Source organism: Sinocyclocheilus rhinocerous, unplaced genomic scaffold, assembly GCF_001515625.1.
Source record: "Sinocyclocheilus rhinocerous isolate Xijiao unplaced genomic scaffold, SAMN03320098_v1.1 scaffold3225, whole genome shotgun sequence".
NCBI lineage: Eukaryota > Metazoa > Chordata > Actinopteri > Cypriniformes > Cyprinidae > Sinocyclocheilus > Sinocyclocheilus rhinocerous.
In genome coordinates this window covers 163201-175129 of record NW_015657294.1, presented here as the reverse complement: position 1 = coordinate 175129, position 11929 = coordinate 163201, and the positions used below count along the sequence as shown (strand labels likewise).

General features: G+C 38.1%; 2 protein-coding genes across 2 annotated transcripts in view; one reads left to right on the top strand and one right to left on the bottom strand.

Moving 5' to 3' along the window:
* The window catches only part of LOC107720944 (putative ribonuclease), a 4187-nt gene extending 3630 nt beyond the window's left edge, over positions 1-557 (top strand). Inside the window, exon 4 of the mRNA XM_016528778.1 lies at positions 427-557. Within this exon, the coding sequence (XP_016384264.1) occupies positions 427-513 (87 nt within the window). The 3' untranslated portion in view covers positions 514-557. The remainder of the gene's footprint in view (positions 1-426) is intronic.
* Positions 558-638: 81 nt separating this feature from the next.
* Positions 639-11929, bottom strand: part of LOC107720942 (ubiquitin carboxyl-terminal hydrolase 37) — a 13416-nt gene continuing 2125 nt past the window's right edge. Inside the window, exons 3-25 of the mRNA XM_016528773.1 lie at positions 11279-11444; positions 11084-11178; positions 10889-11004; positions 10652-10729; positions 10222-10310; positions 10046-10139; positions 9542-9697; positions 9025-9156; positions 8766-8889; positions 8202-8407; positions 7976-8093; positions 7329-7408; positions 7077-7241; positions 6954-7001; positions 6755-6872; positions 3986-4202; positions 3740-3900; positions 2987-3047; positions 2773-2888; positions 2618-2687; positions 2391-2529; positions 2166-2303; positions 639-1771 (exon numbers count right to left, since the gene is read on the bottom strand). Of these exons, the coding sequence (XP_016384259.1) occupies positions 2222-2303; positions 2391-2529; positions 2618-2687; positions 2773-2888; positions 2987-3047; positions 3740-3900; positions 3986-4202; positions 6755-6872; positions 6954-7001; positions 7077-7241; positions 7329-7408; positions 7976-8093; positions 8202-8407; positions 8766-8889; positions 9025-9156; positions 9542-9697; positions 10046-10139; positions 10222-10310; positions 10652-10729; positions 10889-11004; positions 11084-11178; positions 11279-11444 (2631 nt within the window). The 3' untranslated portion in view covers positions 639-1771; positions 2166-2221. The remainder of the gene's footprint in view (positions 1772-2165; positions 2304-2390; positions 2530-2617; positions 2688-2772; positions 2889-2986; positions 3048-3739; positions 3901-3985; positions 4203-6754; positions 6873-6953; positions 7002-7076; positions 7242-7328; positions 7409-7975; positions 8094-8201; positions 8408-8765; positions 8890-9024; positions 9157-9541; positions 9698-10045; positions 10140-10221; positions 10311-10651; positions 10730-10888; positions 11005-11083; positions 11179-11278; positions 11445-11929) is intronic.

The following is an 11929-nucleotide window of genomic DNA, read 5'->3' as shown; positions in this document are numbered from 1 at the left end:
GTAATTAAATTACGTAATTCCGTTACATGTAACTAGTTACTCCCCAACACTGTATATATGTATATATATGTGTGTATACAGTATGTGTGTATGTTTATGTGTATGTATATGTATGTGTGTGTGTGTGTATATGCGTGTGTATATATGTGTGTGTATGTGTATATGTATATGGGTGTATATGTGTGTGTGTATGTGTGTGTATATATGTATATGTGTATGTATATATTTATCAGTCTGGCGAGTAAACAAAAAAAATGTACTAGCCAATGGCGATTCAATTGCCAAGGTGTTTGTAGAGGGCTGTTTTGTGTAGTTGGACTTTTGACTTGAGCCCCTTTAGCTGCTGGGATGGAGCCTTTGTGACAAATAGCCCCAGTCTGCCCATTAAAAGTTAAGCTGATGTTAAACGGTGTTCTTTTTTGACAGATGCAGCAGAAAGAAAGTTACATTCTCAGTGAGTTCAACAAGCTAACAGGCAGCCACCTCGAGCCACTCACAAAGAGATGCACATAGGACATGTGACGTTACACACTGGACCGCTTCTTGAAAGAAACTCTTGGGCCGTAAATAAGCGAGAAAAGCACATTTGCTACAGCGTAGTTCTGAATCTTGAATTAAAACCAATGGAACACTGTTGATTTTTTTCTAAATAAATTTTATTTAAAATGTGTTTAAGGAAGTAATGAAAGACTGAATACTAAGCAATTAAGTAGAGCTTATACCACTGTTTCAGAGAACACCATACACACAATGTCCAAACAAGTCCCACTCTTCCATGAACCTACTCAGATGATCAGAACAGAAAACATGAATAAAGTGGTTACCGAAGACATGAAAATGAGAACGGCAGTACAGTACAAATCAGACAGTGAACAAGATCTCAAATAAATAATATCAGCTGACTTCATGTGAAGCACTCTCATCAGTGTGCTTCCTATATTCAGTAAACGTTTTTCATTTGACGTCTTTCTGAAGACAGACATTCTACACAATGGCTGTGCAACTTCACACTGTAAAGCTCTATATATAGAAGGAAAACAAAATTGTTTTACTAGGTCTGTAGGTGTGGAGAGGCATAAAGATTCTTGAAGGGAGATCTTTAAAAAAAAAAAAAAAAGACAAGCTACATCAACACCACTGAGCTTGTTTGATTAACGTTTATAAAATAAGAATAAAACAACCAACAGTCACCAGTAAAGCCTTGAATATAAATCAGTACTATTCCAAGTCTCTCTTCATCGCTATAGGTCATATAAAAGCCGACTGGCAAAAGCAAATATTGCACCACATTTTCAGCTGCATATCAAACAAGACAGACAGCCCATATTCCCTATTCCACCCAAACATACACAAGAATAAATTTTTATATGCAATAGATTGAAAAGGAAATCTAAAATTTGCAGAGGGGAAAGGGAAAAAAAATATTTCTTAATGCACAAGTTTACCAGAGGGTCTTTTCATCAAGGCAAACAAAATATTTAAACAAAAGAAAGACAACAAAAAAATAAGAGCAACTTCAACTCTAAATGCTTTCTATATTTCTATATTTATTTTCTTTGCGTAGCCCCATAAACATTTGTACCTACGAGTTTCTAGAACATTTACCCATCTAACTGCAAGTCTACATTTGACACGGCAACAGTATTTCACAGGGAGCAATGGGAAAAGTGAAAGAGAAATAGAAAAGGAAAAGTGCCCAAAGTAGGTGCATGTGTGTGTGGACAGTCTTCAGTAGTACTGATGAAGGGTGTAGCGTTTACCCCTGGCTCAGTTCAGCTGTTCATCAGCAGAAGGATCCACCCGGATGGGATGTTAGAAGCGTGCGAGAGCGTTTATAGCGGCTGCAGCACTGTGCGACCGGCATCACCGTTCCCTCCTGCCTTCTCCAGCTCAGACAGCTCATCAAACACATCTCTGAACACAAAAACATCTCATCAGATCACAACAATAGCAGTGGGTCTCATTCACTAATTTGCATGGATTTCTTGTATTTATACTTACTTGTGCATGTAGAAAAAGATGTATCCACTCCTGTCACGATCTCTCTGAACTGTGGACTCCTGTGTGCGGGAGACGTCCAGATCATTGTATGTGAGCCAGGACTGTTTCCTCATGTCATAAACATCACTAATGTATGGCCCTCTAGGAGGAAAGGCTCAGTTCAGCTGTTCATCAGCAGAAGGATCCACCCGGATGGGATGTTAGAAGCGTGCGAGAGCGTTTATAGCGGCTGCAGCACTGTGCGACCGGCATCACCGTTCCCTCCTGCCTTCTCCAGCTCAGACAGCTCATCAAACACATCTCTGAACACAAAAACATCTCATCAGATCACAACAATAGCAGTGAGTCTCATTCACTAATTTGCATGGATTTCTTGTATTTATACTTACTTGTGCATGTAGAAAAAGATGTATCCGCTCCTGTCACGATCTCTCTGAACTGTGGATTCCTGTGTGCGGGAGACGTCCAGATCATTGTATGTGAGCCAGGACTGTTTCCTCATGTCATAAACATCACTAATGTAATGCCCTATAGGAGGAAAGAGACAAACAGCAGCTGATAAAACTTACTGTACTTGGTCCACAATGCAAAAACAACAGCTAAAAGACGCCAGTACCTGATGATGAACTGCTGCCGATGTGACTGACCACACTGATGAGTCTGAAGGAGTTCGGAAGCTCTCCAGTCTGGGGAACAAATCATTACACAATCATTCAAACCATGCCCTGAAAACTGGCACTTCTCAAACCGCACAGAGGGTCTCAGACTCACCTCAGCGTTCTTCTTGAGCTCTTCAGCTTCAGCCTCACTGTACTCCATATCCAGGCCATCCTCATTCCCAGAGTCGTCATCAGAGCACAGCAGCTCTGGCAAAGAGTTATTAAACTCTACAACAACACACACCATCCACGTTAACAAAAACGTTCACATAAACCAAGATAATGTGACACAGAACAACACTATGTTCTGGGTGTGTCATTCTGACCTTGCAGGCTGAGCTCAGTGGCTCTCTTCAGATCGTCATCTTCCCTCATCTCTCTCGCCTCCTGTGCAATTAAACACAGATAATATTCACTGAACAACACAGTCATTATCATCATCATCAGTTAAGCTGTGCTGACGTCAAGGATGAACAACACTGGAAAAGTACATCTGCCAAGAAGATTGTGCTAAAAGACCTACATTCTCAATAATATGCCCAAGCCACTTGTGAACTGAAAATCAAAATAGACCCCCCAAAAAATCTTGAATAGAATGAAGCAAAGTACTTTTTTTTGGCAAAGTAAAAAAAGTCTTTTTGTTGTTGTTGTTTGTTTTACTTCAGATATTTTGATTTATCAAGATTTTAAAACGGTCTTTAAAATGTTTTATATTCAAAACACACCACAATTATGTTACTTTGATTGTGTGGTGAAATATGGCCTGGATATGTTATTGAGTATCAGTGAGATTCACCCCCACCCCCCAGGATTTTTTTTTAGCTGTAATAAAGTTAAATTATAATTCTTTACCAAATTATGCAACGTATAATGATCTCTACGTTTGTCTGTGTTTCAGTTTATCAGCAAATAAACACACAAATGCAAACTGAGGGAGAATTTAAACCAATTAGACAATACGTTAGGTAAAAATTCACAAGATTAAGAAGTGTAAAAATCAAGGTCCACAATACAAGTATTACGATGATCACAATCTTATTAAATTCATAAAATATAGAATTTACAGCTAGATTCCTTACATGTTCCTGTAGGCTCTGTGCGAGGGCCTGCTGTAGCTCCTGTTCCTCTCGCTCCTGGTCTAAACTGTACTGCTGCACCCAGTCCAGCTCTCCCTGCACACCTTCAGGCGTCTGGTTCTCCTTATTCTCATCCATGGTCAGATCTAGAGACTCCAGGGCATCTAAACCAAACAATGAACAAACACAACTCTATAGACACTGTAGGCCGGGAATATAAACATGAAGTCTAGTTAACACTCTAGTTACCTGCAGGCTGTTTCTCTCCATCTAGAAGCTCTAAATGATGAGTCAGGTCCTGCCCGTCTGCATCTCCAAACCCTGTGTCTGGGCTGCTGGTTGGCTCGTCATCAGGGCATCCGGACAAACTAGTGTCGTGCCGACTCATCTCCAGCACAGCTGCTAGCATCTCATCATCGTTGATTGCATTAAACTCCGAGTGCTCGACCTGTGCATTGTGCTGCACCTGTGAACAAAAGGGAGGTTAGATGTGAGGTAGGGCTGTGCGATTTTGAAGAAAAATGCGTTATGCGATACCTTGTTAAAAAATGCGATATTCGATATGCGATAAGATATTGCTTAAAGTGTGAAAAATCAATTTCAATTATATTTTAAAATATTTAAATTATATAGCCAATTTGTTTCACATTCTTTCTTGGAAAACTTCTGAAAGTGACCAGCAGTGTTTTAGCAGTACATTCGATATTGAAGAAAAATGCGATATGCGATACCTTGTTAAAAAATGCGATATTCGATATGCGATACGATATTGCTTAAAGTGTGTAAAATCTATTTCAATTATATTTTAAAATATTTAAAAATGAAAATGATATAACCAAATTTGTTTCACATTCTTTCTTGGAAAAGAAAGAATCACTACAACTTCTGAAAGTGACCAGCAGTGTTTTAGCATTACATAAAAAGTAATTTCACAAATCAGAAAAATGTCATTTTAACATCAGTGTGAAAAATGACACTAATTTTATATCATTGTAACTTTGCTTTCCACACACTTTAAGTACTTCTTCATATACCACAGCAAAAACTATAGTCTGAGAAAGTTCAAACATGATTAAAGGCAAGTGAACAGTCAGTAAAAAAAAAAAGAAACAAAATACACAAGTTACAAGCATAGATAAAATAAACCGTAGTATTCAGATACAGAAATTTAATAATTAAGTGTAAAATAACACTGCATAGTGTTCACTGTATGAATTAAATTTAGATTAATCTTTGTTATAGCTGTTTTGTTGTTTGATTAACATTAGTGACATATTCAGCAGCACGTATTTATAGGCTGCTGTCCCTTTAAATCCGACTGCACGGATCCAGTATAATGATACACATCCGATATCTTTCTCAGCTGTTTACATTCATTTAAAACATAACTGACTGCGTTTACGAGAATGATAGTCGAGACGGGTACTATTGACAATTCTGTGTGTATGTGTCTGCTCAAACATGAGGAGGAGGAGATGCGAAAGACGAATCAACTCGATCTGAAACGCGTCTCTCTGTGTGTGCGGCAGAACTGAAGAGACGCTGCGCGAGATGCGGCTTGTGCGCGCGCTTCAGGTGTGAGACAGCAAGACGAGATGGCAAGGAGTTGTTTTCTGCAACTTATTGCACAACTTTTTTTAACATCAAGAAATTCTCTGCTATATGCGTCGAACTAAAACTTTGACCTTTTGCAACGTTCTTTCTCAGCTGTTTACATTCATTTAAAACATAACTGACTGCGTTTACGAGAATGATAGTCGAGACGGGTACTATTGACAATTCTGTGTGTATGTGTCTGCTCAAACATGAGGAGGAGGAGATGCGAAAGACGAATCAACTCGGTGTTCGCGCGCCGTCTGAAACGTGTCTCTCTGTGTGCGTGCGCTTTGCACGTGTGCGGCAGAACTGAAGAGTGATTTAAGTAGCCTATTAAAATTATTCAGATATCGCACGCCCTTGCGATATGCATATTGCGATATTTCGATAAATCGTGCAGCCCTAATGTGAGGTGCAAACTGGTCATACGTTTCCTTCAAAAGTTTGGGGTCACTACATTTTTCTTTCCCTGTGAAGGGAATTCATCCTTTTAAGAAAGGACAAATTAAATTCATCAAATGTGACCATAAAGAACAATTTAAGTATAATTTTTCAAATAATTAATGCTTTTATTAAATTTCTATTCAAAGAATCCTGAAGAAAACATACCCCAAAAATATTAAGTTGCACAACTGTTTAACAAGTTTGAGCACTAAATCAGCATATTAGAATGATTCCTGAAGGATCATGTGACACTGAAGCCTGAAGTAATGATGCTGAAAATTCAGCTTTGGTTTTTAATATATATTCAAATAGACAAGTTGTTTTAAATTGTAATAATTTCTCAAAATTGTTCCGTTTTTGACTATTTTTGATCAAATAAACAGCCTTGGTGAGCATAGGAGACTTTTCTGAATCTAATCAACCCCAAACTTTTTAACGGTAGTGCAAATATTTGTTAAAATCCTGCCATTAAAAACAGAGATCTATAATTAAGATCTATAATTTGTCAAATGTTTAAGTTTGAAATTCTAGGATGTCTGTTCAACGCCTTACACAATCTACACTGTTTACAACTGCCAGTGTTATTTTAGTATTATATATGCTATTAGTTTTTTTATATTTTAAATTAATTTATTTAAAATCCATTTTAAGTTTAGATATTTAGTCAGTTATTGTCTGCTTATTATTCACTTTAAATATTACTTTTTAAATGTAGTTCATTTTATTTTAGTGCTTCAACTTAAATTAGAAATGTTGCCTAACAGAAATAAGTTCAAGCTTCATCTAATATTTATATTTTATTTCAATTAACACAAATGTTTTAGTTTGTGTTTAAGATAGTAAACCTGATTGTGACATGACACCTTTGTAGATTGTAGCTTGCTGTAGCCAAAGTAACCAAATGTAGAGTGTTTTGATCCACAAATGCCATGTGGACAGATTCAAACAATCCATTAAAAAGACAGCTATTCTTCTCACCTCTTCTGTCCTGTCATCTTCTGAATGATGTTTGCGACCAACTTTTCTGACGAGCTCCTCCTCACTATCCGAGTCACACAACATGCTGCCCGAGCTCTCTGGCTTTTGAGAACCTTTCCTGTAAACCATCAATTTAAAACACATTAGTATGAATCAAGACTAAATACTCTCAGCATGCACATCAGAGGGCTGCTCTCACCGTAGTGTTGAAGAGTTGACCGACTGTGACATCTTCAGCGTCCTGGAGCTGAAATGAAATCAGCCATTAGTGAGTATGAAGGGTGCTACACTAAATGACAGCAAGTGCAAGAGTGAGTCTTACATGGCGGTCTGTGCGCTCCAGCTGAGGCTGAGAGGGGGGCGTGTGGCGTCTGTGCAGTGTGAGAGCAGCGTGAGATATTTGGGGATCAGGACTTGTTGGCCCAGCTTGCTGTTTAAAGACAGCTGACTGTTATAGCTGTAGCGTTTAAGGTGTAGAATCAGCACTCTGCAGAGAGAGAGTCTCATTTAAAGGTTTTGAATTGACCACAAATGAATCTACACAACAACCTAATGTGTGTCTGTTCATCCCAACCTGGGAAGCCTGCTAAATTTGTGAGAGACGGTTGCTGCTTTTCCACTGCATTTTTCACAGGAATACTCAATCTCCTCCATCTATAAACACAAAGCCAACAGGTAATGAAAAGTGAAGTACCATATTGTAAAATAGTTTCATTTGGGTAATAAGTATTGTCACTGATTGAAAGTCACAAGAATCATTTGCACAGTTTTATTCAGCCAGGCAAGATTTTAGCAACTCAATCGTGACAAAAAAGGGTTGGTCACAAATGTTCAGCACAAAAATCTGATTTGGTTTTTGCACAGGGTTTGTCTGTTCAGATCAATGTGTAAAAAATATTTGCATATTTGAAATATATGCCATACAGGTTGAATGAGAAAAAAAAAATAAAAAAATCACATCACTCTTTGACAGTGGAGTGCTTCACTACTTTTTCCTCAGTGACAAAAACAAGTCAAACAGTATCTTTATGTTTTCAAACAGCCATTCAGATTTTTGTATTTGTTATTGACTACATGCAAATATTCGTGTTGATCCGAAACAAATGCATTAACAGCCATTTATCAAATTAAAATGTTTATCACTGAACATTTATTTTGGTGTGAACAGGACTTCGTTTTCGATCATTCACATTTTACAGCTGGTATGATGTAGTGTCGTACCCTGAAAAAGAGATCTAGAGAGTCCTGTATGGATCTCAGAGAGAGTGTTTTTTTCCTGCGCGGCAGGTCGATGGACAGGTCATTGAACTGCTCGCGCTTCGTCACCACCTCTCCACAGCTGTTCACCAGAGCAAGAGAGGACTGGGTCAGTATGTCAGGCAGCATGTGTCGTCTCGTGACTTTTAATAATATGTCCTGTAATAACTACATGGCCTCTTTTATTCACCTTTTACATGTTATGGTGTGCTGCACTTCAAACTCCATGTTGACTGTAACCGGGCAGGTGTAAATGCGTGAGGTGTCCACCTCCTCTGCTAACCGAGCGCTCTGTGGCTCCTCCCAGGCCGAGGGCTCGTTCTTCCAGCTTTTGTTGATCTTCTCCACATCCTCCTTCAGCTGGTCTAGACACTGGCTCAGGAACTCATGGGCATCCTGGGCACAAACAGCTGATTGGCACTTGCATCATGTGAACAATGTGTCAAGAAGGCTTATTCACACCAAGAACAACAACTGTAAAGATAATTATAACTATATTAGCATCCATACCAACGGACAATACAATTGTTTACTATGCAGTTCTGTCATCTGTCAATTTAAATCCTCAAGCTCTTTGAAGTCAGATTCTTATTGGCTGTCAGTGTTTTTGTCGCTCAGCAGCTGAAATAATTAGAGTTATTATTATTCAAACGTTAAGAGTTATCATTGGTGTGAACGGGCTTCAAGTCTGATGCATCTGCATTAGAAATAAAGATATCACATGTCTTACATTCTGCATGTAACCATGTCTTACATTCTGCATGTAACCAGAGAAGCGCTCAGCTGTTGAGGAAATAGCGTTCTTCACTCGCCGCAAAAGATCTTTCTTCACTTCTGGAGGGGAAATGTCTTTCTTAGCCAGCAGATGAGCAAAGCGCCTTCATATGGAAACAAAAACAAAACATCAACAGGCTTGTGACTGGATAATCATTACATTTCGAATTTCTAACAAATGTTTAGAATAGTCCAAAAAGTACCTAATTTCGAGGGAAAAAACAACAGCATGACCATACCTCAGAAGGGCATTGACGGGGACCCTCTTCCATGGTATGCCCTGCTTTAACAGGTCATTCGAAAATGAGGGCAGGCTGAAAAGTGACTGGAGTATGGCGTTCATGTAACAGGTGTTCCCAAGATTGGAGAATCTATTGGACAATCAAGTAAGAGGCATGCGATAAGCTAAGGACAAAAAATAATGTCATTCAATATGGCAAAATAATGGCAATAATACTGACTTGTACTATACAATGTATTATTTAAACTAATATATATATATATGCATTTTAAATGTATCTCTCAGCAATAATAGTAAAACACTAATAAAGTTGCAAAAATTTTAATTTTAATTTGATGCATTGTAAAAGAAATGAAACAGCTAGGTTTTATGCATTCATTTGATTACCACCATTTGAAATTGGTATCATATAAAAACAGAATAAAAAAAATAAAAAAAACTAAAATTAAACAGAATTTGGGGGAAGAAATAAAACATTTCCTAGAACCCTATATTAGCGAGCTTTTGACACTCACCCTTGTAGTGGAGGCTGCGGCTGAGCCAGCGCGGATGGTCTTGGTTTGTTCCAGCCACCGTAGTCCAAAGTTGGGCGCACCTTTTTAAAGGGAGTTGAGTGATTGGGTAACATTAGGCTTCTTTTAGCAGAGGGACACTGGCCTGTACTGCTGGGCCTGTAAAGGAAAAAATATCAAAACAGACATGTGGTTTAGTAACCGCTAATCTGCTACGGATAATAAAACCAATAATACTTGCTTGTGATATTCAGTAAAATAACTGGCTCATAAAAAGTAATTTGTTTGTGAACTGGACTACACTAGTCACACTGTATGTCTGAAGACAATGCACTTGTTGTGCCAACATTATTTACCATTACGGAGTCATTTTATCACATTCAGATTACATTATTGCTGTGTCATTGTAAATTCAGCAGCACCATCACAGAACTTTGCAGGAAACACCGGTTTAGAAAGCACAGCCTATTGACAATGAGTAACAACACAGAGTCAGAGGCTCTTTACCTGTCCAAAACTGAATGAGTCTGTGAATAATCTTTAGTTCCTGTTCTGCTCCCATAAAAGGATGTTGGCTGGAGAGGGGCAGGCGTGTGTGGAGCTGAGGAAATAAAGTAATAAGCATATGTCATAAAGCAGAGAGGGAAGCCACTACAGAAGATAAAATGTGAATAGACACCAACCAGTTGCCCTGTTCTCCTCTGACTGCTTGAGTTTCTCTTTGCAGCTGAGCAGAAACTTTCTGGATGAGTCTGTGATGGCCTTATTGTTGCTAAAAACAGGCAATATTAGAGAAAGTTTATTTGCATTTAAGAGCACTCAATTCAAAACTTTTGAAATTTTTTTTTTATGTTTGCTAAGGCTGCAAAGCTGCATCAAATATTTTGCTTAATATTTTTTGTGAAAATATTTAAATGTTTTCAAGAGACTTTTATAAATACAGCATTTATTAAAACATTTTTTGTAACAATGTATTTACTGATTAATTGAATGCATCCTTTCTAAACAGGACTTAATTTATTTCAGAATGGGGGGGGAGGGATCCTACTGACCCCGGACTTTTGAACATTGGCATATCAAAATGAATCTGCGCTAAGATGAAGTCTCGTTTACCTAGAAGAGTCATTCTCTTTGGGGTAGTCCTCTGTCATATCACCATCAGAGTTCATCAGTCTCTTCCTCTTCTCACTCCTACAGGACAAAAACTTTAGTTGTGGTCAGGGCAATCTTTATTAAATTAACAGTCATTAAATTACTGAAACCCAAGATAACATGCAAGCAAACAACGTAACTGAGCAAAAAGTGCACACGCTTTCTAGAGACACTTTACCCAAATCTAAATTTGCACACCTGTTCTCAGAGAGCCCATTGCGGCCAGGTGTGGAAGTTACCCGGCTGGGACTCCCGAGAGGCTTTCTCGGTGTGCTGTCCTCTCTGCTGTCCAGACTTGGACGTCTTGGAGTGCTCTGAAAGAAACAGCAGGTCAATCATATAAAATTTAGAAAAGAATCCATAAGCATTTCAGTGCTTGTGATGCTACGCTACCTGTTTTTCTGATGGAGAAAGGCCAGAGTCATTCTGTGCTGCGCGATTCCCAAGAACTAAGCCAAAACTAGCACTCCCCTGGTTTGTCTTTAAAACTAAAGAAAGATCAAAAACGACAAAACCAAAACTTATCATGACTTGAAAACGAATGGACAGTGAGGTGAAAACTACAAACACAAGTCAAAAGAAACATACCTGCTGGTTTTCCAAGCCTCACCATTTCAAGGTATTCCTTCATTTTTTTAGCAACCAACAAGGACAGTTTGTCCATCATGACAACGCTTGAGTCTTTCAGAGTCAATGTCACGCGGTTTGGGCCATGCGTTTGATACCATGAAACCTGCTTAACGTTGTGATTCAGCTGCAACAAAATAAACAAATAAGTCTAAATAGCATTCAACAAAATGCATTTGATGCTCATGTCTTAAAATGACACTCTGTGTCTCTAAGGAGAACCTTGCAGATGTTTCTTAACCCTATAAACATCCTTCATTGTATTTCATACACATTTCTAAGGATTTAAATTATCCACATGATCAAGCTTTGCTGAAAAAAAAATTGATGCACACAATCTACTACATGCCTTCAGTCATCTGATTAATAGGTTATACTTTTCAACAAATAAAAAGCCTTTTAGTATAATTGTGAAAATGTCCACCTGCAGGTCTTTTTGCTGTTCAATCTTTAATTATGAAGATAAAATGTGTTTTATACTGTTAGTAATATTTCAAGATGAACATTTACTCGAACTCAGAATTAGATTTACCTGATTATCCATGCTTTTTTTTTTTTTTTAGAACATTTTAGAAAAATGTTTTTTTTGTTTTTTTAAATGCGAGTATCAAA